At 38.5% G+C, this 16,938-nt stretch overlaps 1 protein-coding gene across 1 annotated transcript in view; it reads right to left on the minus strand.

Annotated features, from left to right (window-relative positions):
* Window positions 1-16,938, minus strand: part of ncanb (neurocan b) — a 97,174-nt gene that overhangs the window by 57,763 nt on the left and 22,473 nt on the right. Inside the window, exon 8 of the mRNA XM_055221353.1 lies at window positions 13,127-14,185. Coding sequence (XP_055077328.1) covers window positions 13,127-14,185 — 1,059 coding nt within the window. The remainder of the gene's footprint in view (window positions 1-13,126; window positions 14,186-16,938) is intronic.

Genomic DNA, 16,938 nt, shown 5'->3' on the forward strand with positions numbered 1-16,938 from the left:
TTTTCTTTTTAATATGAAATTATAAAAATCTAAAATCACAATCCATCTTTTTTTTCATATTGTCCACCAAGACATAGAGGACAAACAAAAATCTACTTTCAAAAGTTTACTTCCAAGACAGCTTCAGTCGGAGAGGATGAACTCAGTCCCACAAGTTTAGGAAATACGGTCTGCAGTGTGCACAAGGTGTTAGAGTGGAGAATTAGACAGTTTAAGCTCAGCGGTGGAGAAGGTCGGAAACACAATGAGCAGGTCAGTTTAACCTGGCTTCTGAAAGCACTCCGAAATGTTTCTCTTTTTATTCCTCTATCACACCTGTGTAGCATCTGTCAACCCATGCACAGCTCCGCTGCACCAAAACAAAACCAAACACACAACAAAGCAGCTATTATCCTTTCACCTGCGTGTTAGAGCACATTGTCAGGTTCCATTTTGAAAGGATTAATAATTGCAGAATACACTTTAATTGGTCTAAACAGCAAACAACCACCAATGGATTTAAATAGTTTTAATTAATGCAACTAGTGAGCTGACCTGAATAATCCTAGTTAGTTATAAGTTGTTTCTTTCTCTTAAAAAGTGTCATATCACATTTAGTGCTTTTACCTCATCATTCACCTCATTATCAGCTCATTATTGCTTGTCCAGTAATGTAATGTGGTACCGCAATCATTTCTCAACATAATCACTGAAGTAAACCTATAAAATATTTACAGAGTCCATTACTGTAACAAGACATATTTGCGCAGTTACATTAGGTCAGCTAATTGAGAAGTAAAAAAGGTGAAATGGTTTTCATTAGTATGAAGAAGTGAGGGAATTTCTTTGGAATTAGGACAAGTTTCAGGTAGATTATGCTTGATATTATGAAAAGTGAATAAGATAAACATCTAACAAAAGTAATATTGCCTCCTACAATAAGAGGATGGGTGGATCTAGAATATGAAAGCCTCTCTGATGTCACCTTTGGGAGCATGTTCACATACATATAATGAAGCAGGTGTAGTGATGTGATTTGTGCACTGGTCTGAGTCGACCGAGCAGATTGATGAGAACAGCAGGGAGACAGAGCTATTTCTGTCTGTCTGCTGCCTGCTGTGTGACCCGTCTGCGGCAACACATCTGAGCATGTGTGCGTGTATGTGTGTGTGTGTGAGAGAGAGGGGGCGTCAGGTGAAACTCGGTGATATACACTATTTATACTGTGGTCAAGTTCAATTTTGAGGAAATTGTCATATCAAAAAACTAATAATAACAGCAAATTGAATCTAAATCTAAATCATTTCAATGTTATCCCAATTCAAGTACACTTACAATCTTGACAATGCCTTTGACTAACTTCTGATAGTTCACTATGATGGATATGACTTGATCTTGAATGACTCTTGCTGATGGTTATCAGGAAAGTGAAACATTCCAGTAAATACTTCAAGTTGATTGGGTGAAGCATCACAACAGCAGAAAAAGCAGAGAAATCTAACATCTTTCCCATTCACAAATGCACAAAGCGCTTCAGAGATGTTGTCTCATAATGAAATGTCTTTAGTCCTGCTAAAATAGGTCAAAGTATGTTTATTATAGTTCAATTGGACACTTCACCCATCTTCTACTCAAACCACAATGCTGTCCTGTGATTGGCCCCAATCTTTGTCCCAAAGGTGGATTGGGCCCAATCACAACTGCCACAACGGGACAAGATGGATTCTTGTGAGTTTATCAGCACACAAATATCATGGGGATTCATCGTGTTGTACAACATATGTGATTATTAGTGGCACAAGCCACTACAGTTGAATATACCCAAGAAAACAACATGTGGTCAAAGCTGCAAACAGGTGAACAAATGAGAGTCTATTTAGAATATCTGATCTCACCATTTGGTGAACTATTTCATTTCATTTCATTCTTGCATACTCTATATGAACGTGCCATTGCACCTCATATCCACTCTCCAATGCTTTCCCATTGACCCTAAGTACTTACAATCCTACACCTTCTTCACCTCTACTGCTGTATAATCTCACCACTCCACTCTTTTTAATATTCACAGTGACCCATGTCTGTGTAATCCCTCAGTTGTACAGGTATGATCCATAGCAAAATTAAAATTTAATTCTATCAACTGGACACAATTTTAGAATGAAGACATTTAACTGCTCATCCAATCCGCTTCTTCAGTTTTGGTCAGATTACTGGTGGACAATGCCTTATATCTATCTAAAAGGACAAGCTAACGAAACGTCTTCACTCTAAAACTTTTGTCCACTTGACAGAATTGAAATTTCTTTTGCTACAGTGGCCTATGCCATTACATGATTAGCCTATTATTTTATGAACAAAAAAAATCCAAAACGTCTTTTAAAATGCAAACTTTTCTATCCAAAATGTATTTAGCAGCATAAAATGTTTCCCTGCCTTGGTTAGTAAACAGACAGGCAGCAGAGGAGCGTGACACTTGCAATTAGCCACAGTGCCTACAGTCTGAACCAGCAAAAAGCACCCAACTGTAAGAGCCCATGGAGGAAAGTAATCCGTCCTGCGTTATTATCAAAAACACATTCAATCCACTCTCTCCAGTTCACTGTGTGTCACATTTCACATTTTTTATGTCACCCTATACTTGTAATTCTCCAGTCACTCTTCAAACTCTCATCAGGTTTGTGATCACTTTTATTGTTTTACAGAATTATATACATTTAGGATAATTTAGTAAGTGTGCAGTGGACAACTAATGAATAGTGGCACTTACAGGGGGAAGTACATATATTGTGTGTGACACTGTAACAAATCAGAACAACGTGGTTCCTATTATATTTTACATAATACAAAATTAAGTTATTAAAAATATTGTAATTATTTCAATAGCAGCTGAACAGGGTCTTTCACCACTCAGGGTAAAGTTTTCTGTTAATCAAGAACTTATGTTCTCAGGTATAGGGTATAGTTCCACTTGTCAGCAGACACATAAGACAATCCATGTCCATGATAGTGCATACAAATCAAATGTTTCACAGACATACTGGAAAAACACTGTAATAAGGATTTGTTACATTAATGGCACACAAAGTTGTCATTATGTTTATTTAGTTGTCTACTGTAGATATTTCACACTAAGGACTACAGTTGAAATCATCTTTATGTAACTGTCCCAGTTGAATTAAAACCAAAAATGGTATAAAATAAAACAAGTGTTCCTCTCCCAATTCTTGTCTTTTCAAGTATTTTAAAAGACTACATTAGTATTCAAGGGAAAAACAGAGACAAAAGCTGTTCTAGAAACATTGAAACTCAACCTGTAATGGTTTGCGTTTGAGAAGCAAGCCCTAGTCCATGTACAGCCCTAGTACAGCTTTTAAAAAACGGCCACAACAAAATGTCTTTTTTAAATGTGTGGCTTAAATCCTCCTTAAACCGCATCTCATTTGGTATGTCTTATTTGCAGAGTGGTGATGTGTGCATATTGGGCACAGGAGAGATACAGCTCTCTGCTCTTTCAATTTCATAACACTGCCACATAATTACTACTGGCTGTAATTAGGACTGTGACTATGTGGTTATTTGTGTAAATATAAGATGACGCACAACTCCCACACCAAATAATTATTATGTTTTGGAAATAAATCATTTAATCAACATTTAAATTAAACAGAAAGAGCACCCTCTGCTTTTGACTGACACTAAAACTCATTGAGGCCATTTGAACTTGGCTCTAAATACAGCACAGAGCTGCTGAAATAATGATGATTAGCTGTTAAAAATATGATGAATTATAATATCCATATGGGCTTAACAAATGCATTTGATCAGAGATCTCACAGGACCGTGCTGTTACTTAAGCTATGTTGCACTTAATTGGAGAAGAGAAGCAGACTTTTGCACATTAAAACCTCTTTCCTAAAAGTTTGTATTCCACTGTGGGCAACTATCAGGAAGCTGTGCTGACAACACTGCAGTGCTATTAGCAACTGAGCTGGAGTTAGGACACAAAGCTTTTGCCTAGAGACCTGTTTAAAACTTAACAAAGAAGACAAACTACTTTGCACGACCTTGCTCTGCTCTTGCTATGGGCTAAAGCACTGAACATCCGCTAGGCCCCGAGCAAAGAATAAACAAGATTTGGTAATTTCAATGTGAACTTCATTGCAAAAAACTGTGAATTGGTGGTAACTGTACTGTAATTATGATTCAGTTATAATTAGACTTTCAGATTATGTATTAAGTCATTATTAAAAAATGGGGTCGACAACAAGGATAAAGCATTAAACTAGAAAATGTATCAGATTAAAGGCAATACACAATTGAATAAATGCAAAAAGATAAGCACTGAAAAAAAAAAAAAAACATCTTCATGGAGGCGAGAAGGTGGCAGATGTTCCACCAGAAAAGTTACATAGTACTCCTTTAAGAACAAGAAATAAACAATATACCAAGAGAAAATCAAAATGAGGGGATAGGAAAACAAAAATAAATGATTATTTTAACTTTTTTCCAGATGAAAGACAACCACTAACGGGTTATATTTCATTACATTATAAGATTTATCCATATAAGAAAACCTTTATTTATTCCACAACAGGGAAAATGTACATGCACGCCTTACAGGGCCAGTGAATATACTTTCCTAATCAGCTTTGTATATAACTCCCTCCACTCTACATGTAGGTGTTTGGGACATGCCGGTTTGCTCCCGTCCTGCTGCAGACTGTGGGATGTGACTGGAGCCTGGGGCCAAACTGCTCTGTCTACAATGTGAGAAAACCGAGAGTCAGGCAAACCCCAGCATGAACTATTCATCCTCTGCTGCTGCAAAACACCTCAATCTGAAACCATATGTGGGGGTGTTAACCTAAGACAGACTGATATATGTGTCTGTGACAAAAACTGATGAATGAAAATATAGAGGGAGCAGCTATGGAGGTGATAAGCATAATACTCCCATCTATTTCTACTACCGGCTATCAAGAGTGTCCTTATAAATATGCTCCCACATCCTTCCTGTTTAGAGCTACCAGGTCACTGTGCTGATGCATGGAGCAACCAGACCTGATTTCTTTACAAACATTGAATAAAGCTTATTTTACAACATATTTAATTATTTACTGATTTGCTTTGAAATTAATCTGTAATTTTAAAGGAGGCATATTTTGCTAAATCAACTTTTAAGAGCTTTTAATCATTTAATTGCAATGTTCTCCAATCACCAGCTTAGGCACAGTTTTATTTTGATGGATTGATTCATGTTTGAGTAAAAAGTAAAAAGAAAAGAAAATCTGCTGCTTGCTACAGTGAAACAGCAAAAAGAACCAAGGCCTATCAGTTCTGCAGTTTTGAACAAGAAGTCAATGGTCCCATTTTAATTATTAAGGTGTTTCAGATCAATTTTGTGGTTTACAAGGAACCAAGCATAAAATGATTCAAATTCAGTTTAAAACTAAGTGCGTGGAAAAAGCATACTGTCATGTTTAAGCACTTTGTCAATAGTTTATAAAGGAAACCACAAAATTGCATGGGATTTCAGACAATGATTTTGGTCAAAAAAAAAAAAAAATCATAAATCAAATGCAGAGACAGAGACAAACCTGAGCTGGTCATTTTGCATTTTAACTCAAACTCCATCTTTTTCGCAAACATCCCCCAGCTCAGTGTTTGTGAGAGGCAGCTCACCTAACGACACCTGCTAGATCTGGATAGACACGTGAAACAGTCTTTCATTAACAGGAAGCACATTGTTGACGTCTTATCTGATACGCCCTGAGTGCTGTTTGTACAGGTTAGCCACCCAACCCTGATAGAGCTCTTCTTTTCTCCCCACATAGGATTATATTCTGTGTGACAGCGCCCTACCGAGTGCCCTGTCTCTATCCATCTTTACCCACAATTCCCAACGGGGTCCGAACAAGGTGATGCTGTTTGTTGCTCTGATACATTGCTCAGGACCTCCCCAGGCTGTAGCTCACACAGGCTAGAGAACAATATAGATGGACAAAAACGTAATGCATTAACTCTTACCAGCACTTATGCTAATAGTTACACACATTTTAAGAACAGACTGGCGGCAGAGCTGAAAATGTTGAGCTTCTCTTTGGGAGTGAGGAGATGGTGAGGTGACTGAGGTGGGCAGTCATGCTATGGTAAAAACTTAGAAAAGATTCAGATGTATGGGCATGCACATGAATAGGAGGCAATAGTGAATAAGTAGAAGAGTTGCCAAAAGTATCGTAAATCAGATACTAACTGAAAATAAAACTAGTATTAAAACTAGATCATTTTTTTTTAGCACATATCAACGCACATAATTAGGACAAATATGACCTATCCTTAGCAGTTTTAGAAGGATCTTGAGCTACATCAGACCATATAGTAACAAAGAAAGTCATTTTTTTGTGTGTTGAAAATGACTTTCTGTCTATTTGTAAGTGTCTAGTTTTAAAAAAGAGCATTTTTTCTTATCGATGTGGTATCAAAATCAGTATCGAGTATCAGACCAATTTCTTCAGATCAGAATTGAGTTTGAAATTTTAATATTGTGACAACACTCCTAACTGTCAGATGAAAACCTACCTCTTCTCTCTGACATTTAATACTAGCTAGACAGGATATCTTGGTGTTTTATTGGTGTTTTATTGTTCTTTGCCTACGAATTGCCTTGATTTATCTGTGTGTTTGTTTTTTGTTGACTTTTTATATGAAGCGCTTAGGGCAACTGAAGTTGTATTTAAATGTGCTATATAAATATAACTGAACTAAAGTGAACGCTCATAAAAACAAATTTCAAGGATGCCAAGATGTAGGCTACAGGGACAGGTACGAATACAAAACAGAAGATTTATGGATGTACTGAAACGATGGAAGTTAGTTGAAGTTAGAGAAGGATACAGAGATAATGACTGATGTATACAAAAAGAAGTCGATGAATGGTTCGAAAAAATATTAAATCCATGGCCCAAAGAACAAGGTCATAGCATATCTCAGTGTTTGTAATGGTTTAAGAGTAGTCTTTTCTTATCACTTTCACAGTTAAATGGTTTGGCTGCAATAAAAGCAAAAGATATGATGAAGCTGCAATGGCCCAACACAATCGGCTGAAGGTTATAACCCTGTGTCCACGAAATACTTGTTTTTCACCAAGCCAAAAATGTGAGAAAACTACAGCGGTGCATTCATAAACAGGCACACGTATACGGTAGTGCATATGGGCCTGGATATGGATAGCACACCTAACACAAGAAAGTTAATCCCATCACACACTACAGGATTTTTCAGCTTTAAACAGTTTTTAAATGTACGACAAAAAGCGCAGGCCACAGACACAAGGTGAATGGGATGAGAACAAAGACTGCAGCGGAGAGACCGTACACCCCATGCTAAAAGTTGTGAGCTATCAAAACTATAGTGCACCTTGTAAAACAGAGCATTGCATTTCTACTTTAGATGCAAGTCAAAACTGTGCTATTATTATTTGTGAAATGTGGTGCAGTAGTTCAGATAAATAATTTAATGCACAGAAGGCTGCCAATAAATGACACAGGAAGTAGAGTCACTATCGCTAATCTGCAGCACCTTCACCCTGATCCTGTGTGGCTGTAAACAGACATGTGAGGAACTACTCTCATCTTTTTACTTTTTAAACAACGCTTCAAACTGGATTAATATTGATGTCACTTTCTAAAAGATAATATGCATGAGAATACTGCAGTTTTACTTTACAGCCTCTGTGTCTGTCTGTCTGACTTTCTGTTTTATTGGCTTGTGCAGTCGTGGTGATGTTTTGTGGTTACGGTGACAGAACAGCTCAGAATCGCAATGACACCACACACATGAGGAGCACAGTGGCTTAAAAATCACATACAAAGATCCAAAGTTGTGTCACGCCTTCCTTGAAGACAGATAGGAGCAAATCGGGAGGAGTCCTAAATCGGACAAATTATCCTGTAGCGTCTATTGAGATGATTTTAATTGCTATGACTATAAACGATGCGGAAAGATCTGATGAGCAACGAGAAAATCAAAAGAGTAACTGTCAATGACAAAGTAAAATGAGTTCTGAATTCAGAGAGATTAAGAATAATTCCACATGCTACATACACTTTCCCCTTTGGTTGCTTCTGCATATAAAATTATGTTGACCATGTTGACAAGCAACAATTCTCTCAGTGTATAAAACGAAATAAGTCATTCAGAACTAAAATTATATGTTTTACCCTAAGTTAACAAAACTGAAACCTGGCAAATATAGAGGTAACACAGCACTTTGGTCTGGCCTTTGGGGAGCTACAAGATTAGAAAATATTCATAAAGTAACAACAAAACATGTTTTACAATATCACCACAGAGCCTTGTACAAGCAATACTGAAGAGATTTCATCATTCATCAGCCATAATGGGAGCTCTGGGTCATGCCATCTCCAGAACAAAATACAGTGCCTGGAATGGGGCTGCTCCAGGCTGAATAATCACCAGGTTTTGTTGTGTCAGAAAACATAATAAACAATTTTTATGATGTGATAAAAAGAGCCGTTTAAGACAGCTTTCTGTGGGTTTCTGAGCTCACTGTACAATAGAAAAGCATAATTCTGATGCTTTTGCTTTATGCACAAAGCTGTTTTACATTCACTGCAGCAGTTTTAAATCAAGGCTTTTCATAGCCCAAAATGCGCAACACTTTGATAACAGATACTAGCCTACACCCCCTCCACATAAAAACTCAAAATGAATTATTTAATAACCGGATCTTGCTCTCTAAATGTTTAAAACTACCAGCACTTTCCAGATGGGCAAATATTTCCATTTTATGCAACTTTTAATGGAACTACACAAAGAATTAAACAGTGTCCTTCTCTTGTTCCAACGTGCGAGGCAGTGTTTGTCTCAGCATTAGAAATCATGATGACACATCCATCGCAATTTATCGGTGACTAGGGCCACTACACATGACAACACATAATAACTATTTCTATTACGTTCCTACTGGTGGCATGGCCATTTGATTTCCACAACAGGCATGGCATTTTTTGGTGTGTAGTTTGCATGGCGGCTCTGTGCTTAGGCAACTTTCCCCCAGACACTGTTTTCTCACATCACCCTGGACACGTTTAGCTAATCCTCCAACAAAGTAATCCTGACCAAGATCCTCGCTCAAAATCTAAAGATGAGTGCTGCTGATAAGGCTGGCTGAAGAATGCCTCCAAAACAGAAAGAAGAACAACATCTGTTTAATCCCTCAGTTGTCCAGGTATGACCCATAGTAAAAGAAAAATTCATTTCTCAAAGTATAAATATAAAAAATTTAAGCATGCATGTACATACACGTAAAAACTCTGCTACCTATTTTTAATTCAGAGCTAAACACCACTAATTTAAAATTCAATCATACATCATTTTTGTTATACTTCATTATTTTTAACAGTTGTCTCAATGTAGATTCCCCGGCTCATAAGAACTTTTTCAACACATCTTCATTGCAGCTCAAGTGAATACAAGTCTCACTACTCACTCACTATATCCTGAGAGATGGTGCCCATGTGTCCCTTAAGGCACTCTCTTCACAAAACCCATTCACTTTATAAAGTAGCAGCCAATAGCTCACGATTAAATTCAGAGGGAGTGTTTGATATGGAAAATGGCAGCATTACACCATGAAAAGAAATGAGAGGGAAAATACTTGGGGACTACAGACAGGTGAGTGTCAAAAGAGCTTCTGTTGTTGAATAGTGAATGTAGTTCTTAAGTCTTGTAAACCGCTGCAGCAAAATGTTGTGGTATATTAAAACGCAGAGCAAGAAGCACAACAAGGATGGATGTGCATGAAGTTGGACACAAAATTTTACGTAAAAGTAAAGATTCAAACTTTGGTGATGTATTGTACATTGGCAAATGGTATAGCTTAGGGTGCATGATGGAAAATGTGTATCCGACATGATGTCTAACAGTAAGATAAATCTGTGTTTTTTAGTGTTGAATGTGCAACTCAACGTGGCTTAAGATGCTGTCACTTCAGTTAAAGAGGGGGTATTTTACTTTTATGGGATATAATATATTTAGATCACCATGTTATATTTTTTTTAAAATATGATTAACAACATATTAAAATGTTTTTTAAGTTTCACTTATGTGCTGAATGAAACATGCTATTTCCTTTCCTGTCCTGCATGGAATTGAAGTTCAAGAGGCCATCCAAATATCATGGCATGCTAGACGACCATTACAATAAGCTGAAGAGTTGTAAAAGTGACAGCCATTAAAAGGGAGTGGGCAGCAAATAGACTAGAAAAACGTAAGAGACAGAGAAATCAATAATGTTCTATATTTAGCATCAAGTATGTGGCTTTCCTCTGCTCTCGACCCAAAAGGCCCATCACAACAGGCCTCCACCGAGCAGCATGGATAACATGCAAGCCCTGTCTACATCCATCTATGTCTTTGGACACATGTATATATCTAACCCGCCTCCTCTAGCCTCTCATTTGGTTCTGGAGCAGGGAGCAGGACTTATGGATGAGCCACAGGTCTGATCCATCTTCGGGTCTGGACAAGGCGTTGGTCAAACGCTCATAACTCAGAGGGATCCTGCAGTCGGAGCAACACTGCCTGACAGAGGAGGAGAGAAGAGGGTAATTTACGGGCTGGACAGACAGGGAGCATACTGTATCCACTGCAGGGGAGAGATGCAGCTAACATATGGATGTCAAAGCTGTAGGAAGATGGGAAGTGGTTTAACAGGTACAGGTGATGGAACATGTACCCGAAAGTGTACAGCTGTAATTGAATCCAGAGTTAATAAGACAAGGCTTTCAGGTTACAGTTGGTTTGATAGGATAAGATCAGTAAAAAGGGTTTACAGACAGCAGTATTATCTTCTATTAGAGTTCAAATGCTATTTGGTATGTAATGTGACAATCAGAAATACGGTATTACTTTTAAAATTGTATTGTTTGATTTTTGGGGAAAGAGATGTGAATGTGAATGTGAATATAAATTATCGAATTCTTACTGACCAACAACTTGTAAAATCTCACAGAAGGTGTTTGGTTTGAAATCTGTTTTCTCCAAAATGGAAATGTGTGCCACCTAGTATTTATTAATCTAATCTACAACATATGTAAAATAAATGAATAATAATTATAAAATAAAAAAAATAAACCAAATAGTGACTTACAACTACAGGTGTGCAACTTTTTTGTTTACCATATCAAACCTTGTACTGTGGATAAGGACATAAAAAGTGACATGTGGGATGGATTATTGAGGTTTTGGGTTGTCAACATGTTTGATACTTTTTCTTTATCTTTCTCTATGTGTTTGTTTAGGAAGGTTTTTTTTCTGCAGTGCTAAGAAAATGGAAAGCTGGTACTTGCATTATATACTGGTCTTATCAGTGTGATAAATGACTACATAGTCAAGAGAGAAGCTCTGACTCTTCAGATAACGAAGGATGAATGAAGCTATAGGGAGGAGGTGAGGAAGGAAAGGAGGGAAGGAGGGGAGATTAGAGGTACATTGTGCTCAGTGGAGGCTCGTGGGACTTTGTTAGTATAGTGTGTGATCATTGATTAAAGAGCTTTATGTACTTCTACCTACAGCACTAGGGAGCACACTCTCACCTCTGCTGTTCCTCCTGTCCATCCTCACGCCCCCTCTCTCTCCTCTGTCTCTATCTGAGCCGACAGCCAGACAAGCCGCTGTAATTTTCTCTCAACTATAACTGACAACCACAAAAGGTCAGTGGAAAGGGAGGGGCCACACACCTCTAATCACTCAACAAGGGAAGAGCACTTAGTCCATTCAAATGTCATCACAAAGGAAAGACTGATAAAGACTCAAATACACTTGTGTCCTCTGTGTCCGCCGGTCCTGCTCATTTTCTCATTTGTTTAACTGCCATCAGTCATAGTCTCCCAAGTTCAATCAGGATAGCTCTTTCATTCAGAACTTCCTCAGGACTACATTAGAAGTCATGCATTTTATATACTGCAGCGACATCAATGGTTACTAGCTTGAGTTGCACAATTAAGAATTCCACCTTGACAATGTTAATAAATTCAATACAAAATTATTGCCTGGCATAAAAAATCTAATATATCAAAATGGGAATCAAAGAAGGAAAGAGTTAGTTGCAAATGTGGTTGAAAATTGGCAACAAAATAGATTCTGGTATACCTGTTACAACTAGTATATGCTGTATATATATGTATATGTTGATCTGGCTAGCATAATCATACACTACAAAGTGAGTTTCAGTACATTTTCTGGGCAACTTGACAAATGCTCAGCAGCAAGGTTTTTTAAAATGTATGATGGACTCTCCAAATGCCAGCCGCTCTGAACCACATGGTAACACACAAAAAAATGTACTTAACAGTTCTCCAGGGCCAGTATCAAACCCTGCCTTTTGTAAGTTTATAGACATATGCATCTTTGAAAAAATGTTGCAAAAATGTATGTGTTTTTGCAACATACTATACAAACTTACACCTGTCATGGCTATAAATACAGCTTCGATACTATACACTAGAAAGATCAGGATTGCCAGTCCCACACACCATTTAAGATAAGACGATATGTAGCAGTCAAGCTTGCCATTATTTAACACATTATGAATACAAGAGTAGTAAAAAAATGTAATAAAACTTAATGGGTCTGCACATCAAGTGAAGCAGAGGAAAGGGAAGCTTAAAAATAACTCCCCTCTTGCACATTATTAGATTAGTAGAAGTAAAGTCCCTCTGTCTTGTATTCACTTGAAAAAGCACTGGCCTACTAATTACTAAACTAGGACCTGGTTGTTCTGGCATTTTGGTGCTGTCTGTCTACCAGCTCAGGAGCAGAAGAGAGAGGGGGAGAGAGGAGGGGTGGAGGGAAGAGGCTGGATTAAGAATACATGATGAGCGCTGGGTCAGGGAGCAAAAGCATGTAGACTCAAACAGCTAGAGACAGCAGGCACAGTAAGGCAGAGCTGTGGATTTTCAGAGCTCAAGCTAATGCAGTCGTCTCTGACTGTACTACACTCCCCCTTAGGATACTGTTAGCATGATGATGGTTCTGCCCCATGCTAAGGTGAAAATTACACAAATTACTGCTGATTAGATAATTGCTTTGAATAAAGATGCTATTACAGACAATGCCATACCTGAAGGGATGAGTCCAAATGCCCAGTTGGGAACCAGGAAGCCAAATGCTTTGTTGGTTTTCTCTTTATTGTTGTCAGTCGGTTCCAGCGTTTTCTTTTCTTCCGATTTTTTATAAGGTGTCCACTTACTCCCCACCACAAATGACTCAGACACGGCAGATCTAGACTCCATTTGGGTAACACTAAGCCGCATCTCTGAGGCCTGTGTGGTGAGCTGAATAATGTCTGTGCTTGTCTGATGGTCAGGGGTGTTGGTGCTGTCCTCCGGTAGCACCCATGAGATTGAGATAGACTCCTCTGTTGGGACCCTGTCATCTGGGTTTGGTGCTGTTGTCGGGTCTATCCTCTCCATTTCTCTGGTTGTCGTCACTTCTGTAGTAGTCAGCACTTGTGTGAAGACCTCACTTGACTTGCTTTGTTGAGTCAGTGTTAGTTGAGTGTTTTTTGGAGTAAAAGCAGAGTTCAGTACACTTCTTGTCTCTTCTTTGTGTTGTTCAGTTGGTCTGCGCACAAAAAGGATCTCCCCCTTGGCCTCTTCAGATGGGGGGCCCTTAGGCGCAGAGGTGGGCTGCTCTACTAGCTGCCAACGGGATAGCGTGGTGTGTTCTGCAACAGTAACAACATCGTTCATGTCTTCACTCAGGTCAGACTCCAAACTCTCATTGCCTTTTAGCTCAAACATCTCTGCTAAAACATCCTCTCTTGCGCTACCCTCCGTGTCGCTCTCCTCCTCTGAAGGCGCACGGTTTGCACCCTCTTCCTCTTCTTCTTTACCTTCGCCTGAGTAATTTTCTGGGTTGTCGTGTCGCCTCGATATGGGCATGGTCATAATTTCTAAAGGTGCGGCTTTGGCTTCCATAGGTTCCCAATGGGGTTGGCGTTTCCCCACATAACCCATATTTCCGGGGGGACCTAGTTTAGAAGTGCGCATTGACTTGATGGCCCAGCGGAACTGACTGTTGGGGCTGGGGCTGAACGCGGGGGCTCCCCTGGGACCATGTGGGCTGGACACTTTGACAGAGTGTGGAGGTGGTTCAGTGGGGGCAGTTATGGAGAAGTCTGTAGGGAACAAAGAGACAAAGAGCAGTTATTAATAAGGCTTCATTACAGAAGAGCTGCGGGGGTGGCTTTAATTTTATGCATATGGAATTAGATGTGAGACAAAAGACTGGTTTGGAAAAGTGTACGAAGTGTATAGTTAAGTTAATATCGTTACTGGGTTTTCCTTCTGCTTCAACTGCTGGTGTTTAAATTGATTGGCCAGTGCTCAACCTGCTGCAGCGCTCGCCTACATTGGCACTGTGGTTAGCTTTGTGGTTTTGATACAAATTGTATACAACCTGCTTTTGTGGTATATTCATGGAAATTTCACACCGCTCTCCTTAGTTTCTGTTACCCTGTGGAGTCTTTGTCTGAACAAACTCCATTAGGAATTCTGCACAGCATGTAGTAAGGAAAACCATGTGGGGAAAAAAAAAAAAATGGTAGACCACTTGAAACGGGATAAGCAAAACAACTCTCTCCATCTAGATCTGTTTATTTAGATGAAGTGGGCCGCTGTACTTTATACACTTACAGTCTTAAACCAGAGACTGTCTACATCATCAATAATTCACATTTTCTGCATGTGTGAGTCATGGTCAGTGTTTTTAATGCAGTCAACTTTCTCTCTCTCCTTCCAGTTTACGTGTGAAAAATTTAAAACTACAGAGGGGGACAAGCTGCATCAAGACATTAAACGTACACAAATATGTCATTAAATATTAAAAGACCTGTGAATTATTGAGTATGTCTGGTGTTGTGCCTAAGAAAGGTTTATGAGCCAAGGGTTCATTTCCATAAAATCATGTAGAAGTGCATAATTGTCCTGTCAATAATCCGAGTAGCTAATTACATACTGTTACTACACTCAGATTGAAGGCAGAATAATTAAGAGCCTTAATCTGAGCATATTGTCACCATAATGACTAGAGTTTGAAAATAAAATAGGAAAATTTGAGACAGGTTTAGTGATTTTCAGATTTGGGTTTTGGTTCAAGGAAGCATTTAACCATTCACTAGCAGATCCCTTTCTCTTAATAATTTTATATTTTTGCACATTCTGAGGCAGGCACTGAAAAAGACCACAGGGTAATTGCAGCTACAACACTTCTGTTTATGTTTTCATATGGCATCTAAAAAGACAGCAGTGAAGTTATTGTTTTGACCATGTGCTTTATGGTAACGTTTTAAAGGTCAGACTACAAACTCTCATTGTCAGGTAGGTAATAGAGACACTCCCGGGGTAAGAGTTAACAAATGAATGTAGCAAACTAAGAAAACAACAATATTTTTCACATTTTGGGGTATTTATCTACAGTTCAAAGGGTTCAAAATGGCAGAGTGAATTTACTTAGAGAAGCGAGATCTTAGCTGTAGCCTGCGGCGCACCATTAGGCGAGTAATTCATTCCACTGATGATACCTTAAGGGAAAAATAACATCACTTGGTGCACAATTCCATCATGCCAACATAAAAGAATAGTAGCATCATGGCTGTTCTTCTGTGGCTCTGCTCCTGATCATTACAGAGCAGCTTCAGAGAGCTGCTACCTAATTGGCTCAGACAGAGACGGAGGTGAGAGCGAGCCCAACCTTCTCCGTAATTGGATACAGCTGTGAATAATGCATGCGGACTAAAGCTGGGGTTTTTTATTAATACTATTTGAGAGAGGCAGGGGGAGGTGGTTGTAATAGAAAAGTGGTGATAGCAAGCTGAGAAAATCAGTTTCATGGAATCAGTGGTTTTGGTTGGATCTGAACAAGCAATTTTCGTTACAGGTGTCCAAGAGGTTTAAGCAAGCTAAGATTTTTGTTGTAAAATTACCCCAAATGTAAAGATCTGTCCAAAAAGCTTTTTATTTCTCTACTAACCAATTGAGGTTGTAAATAAGGAAGCTCTGTGTATGTAGAAATCAAAGAGGAATATGGGAATGAAAAAAGAAAAATACATCAGTGTGTCTGTAGTTCAACTTGACTTTCATATAGAAGTTGTAAAGAAACAGATTGGATTTGTGCTCTGCTATCTACCTTTGTGACAGCTGAATATTATAGTTTTGCAACTCCCATCTAATAGAGTTCACCTTGTACATATGCTTTATTCTGTACTGAATTTCTTTTCAATTATTGAACCAAAGCTGTGCTGTTAAATCAGGACCTCAATATAGTCTTTGAAAAATATCAGAAATTGATACTGAAGAACTTCTCTGTGACAGCAGCTGAGAATGGTGACCTGCTGACCTGCTCTCTCTGTGGTGTTTTAAAGCACACTATTTCTCCAGAAAATTCACTCTTTGTCTGAACACAGCTGCATAAAACACTAGACTCTTAAACAGACTTTTAGGGACAGCTGTCTTATGCACTCAGGTTTCATGACATCATTTACACATTTATACTGGTGATTCTGAAAAAGTGAAGAAAGATCATTAAGAGAAAATCAGCTTCTGTTGGTGGTGCTTTGAATAGGGTTTAAAGAGGTGTTATGCTTATATTTATACGTTATATACATGTTCTGGTCTTACCCCAATCTGAAATAGAATTAGAAGTTACCCCAGGTTGATTTTTGTTTTTTTTAAACCCAGATGTGTGGTCAAATCCTAGTTTAAGTTCATCTTGTTGTTTAGTACAAGTTCACCTCAGCTTTGTATTTATTGATCTTTGCTGAATCTCTTTTAGCTCTCTTTAATCCTTGGTCATACTTTAAAAGCTGCTTATTGTCGGAGGTGCAACTTTTTATGAAATGTTAAGAGTCACTTGCCTACGCTAATGTTCTAC

Source organism: Periophthalmus magnuspinnatus, chromosome 4 (genome assembly GCF_009829125.3).
Source record: "Periophthalmus magnuspinnatus isolate fPerMag1 chromosome 4, fPerMag1.2.pri, whole genome shotgun sequence".
Classification (NCBI taxonomy): domain Eukaryota; kingdom Metazoa; phylum Chordata; class Actinopteri; order Gobiiformes; family Gobiidae; genus Periophthalmus; species Periophthalmus magnuspinnatus.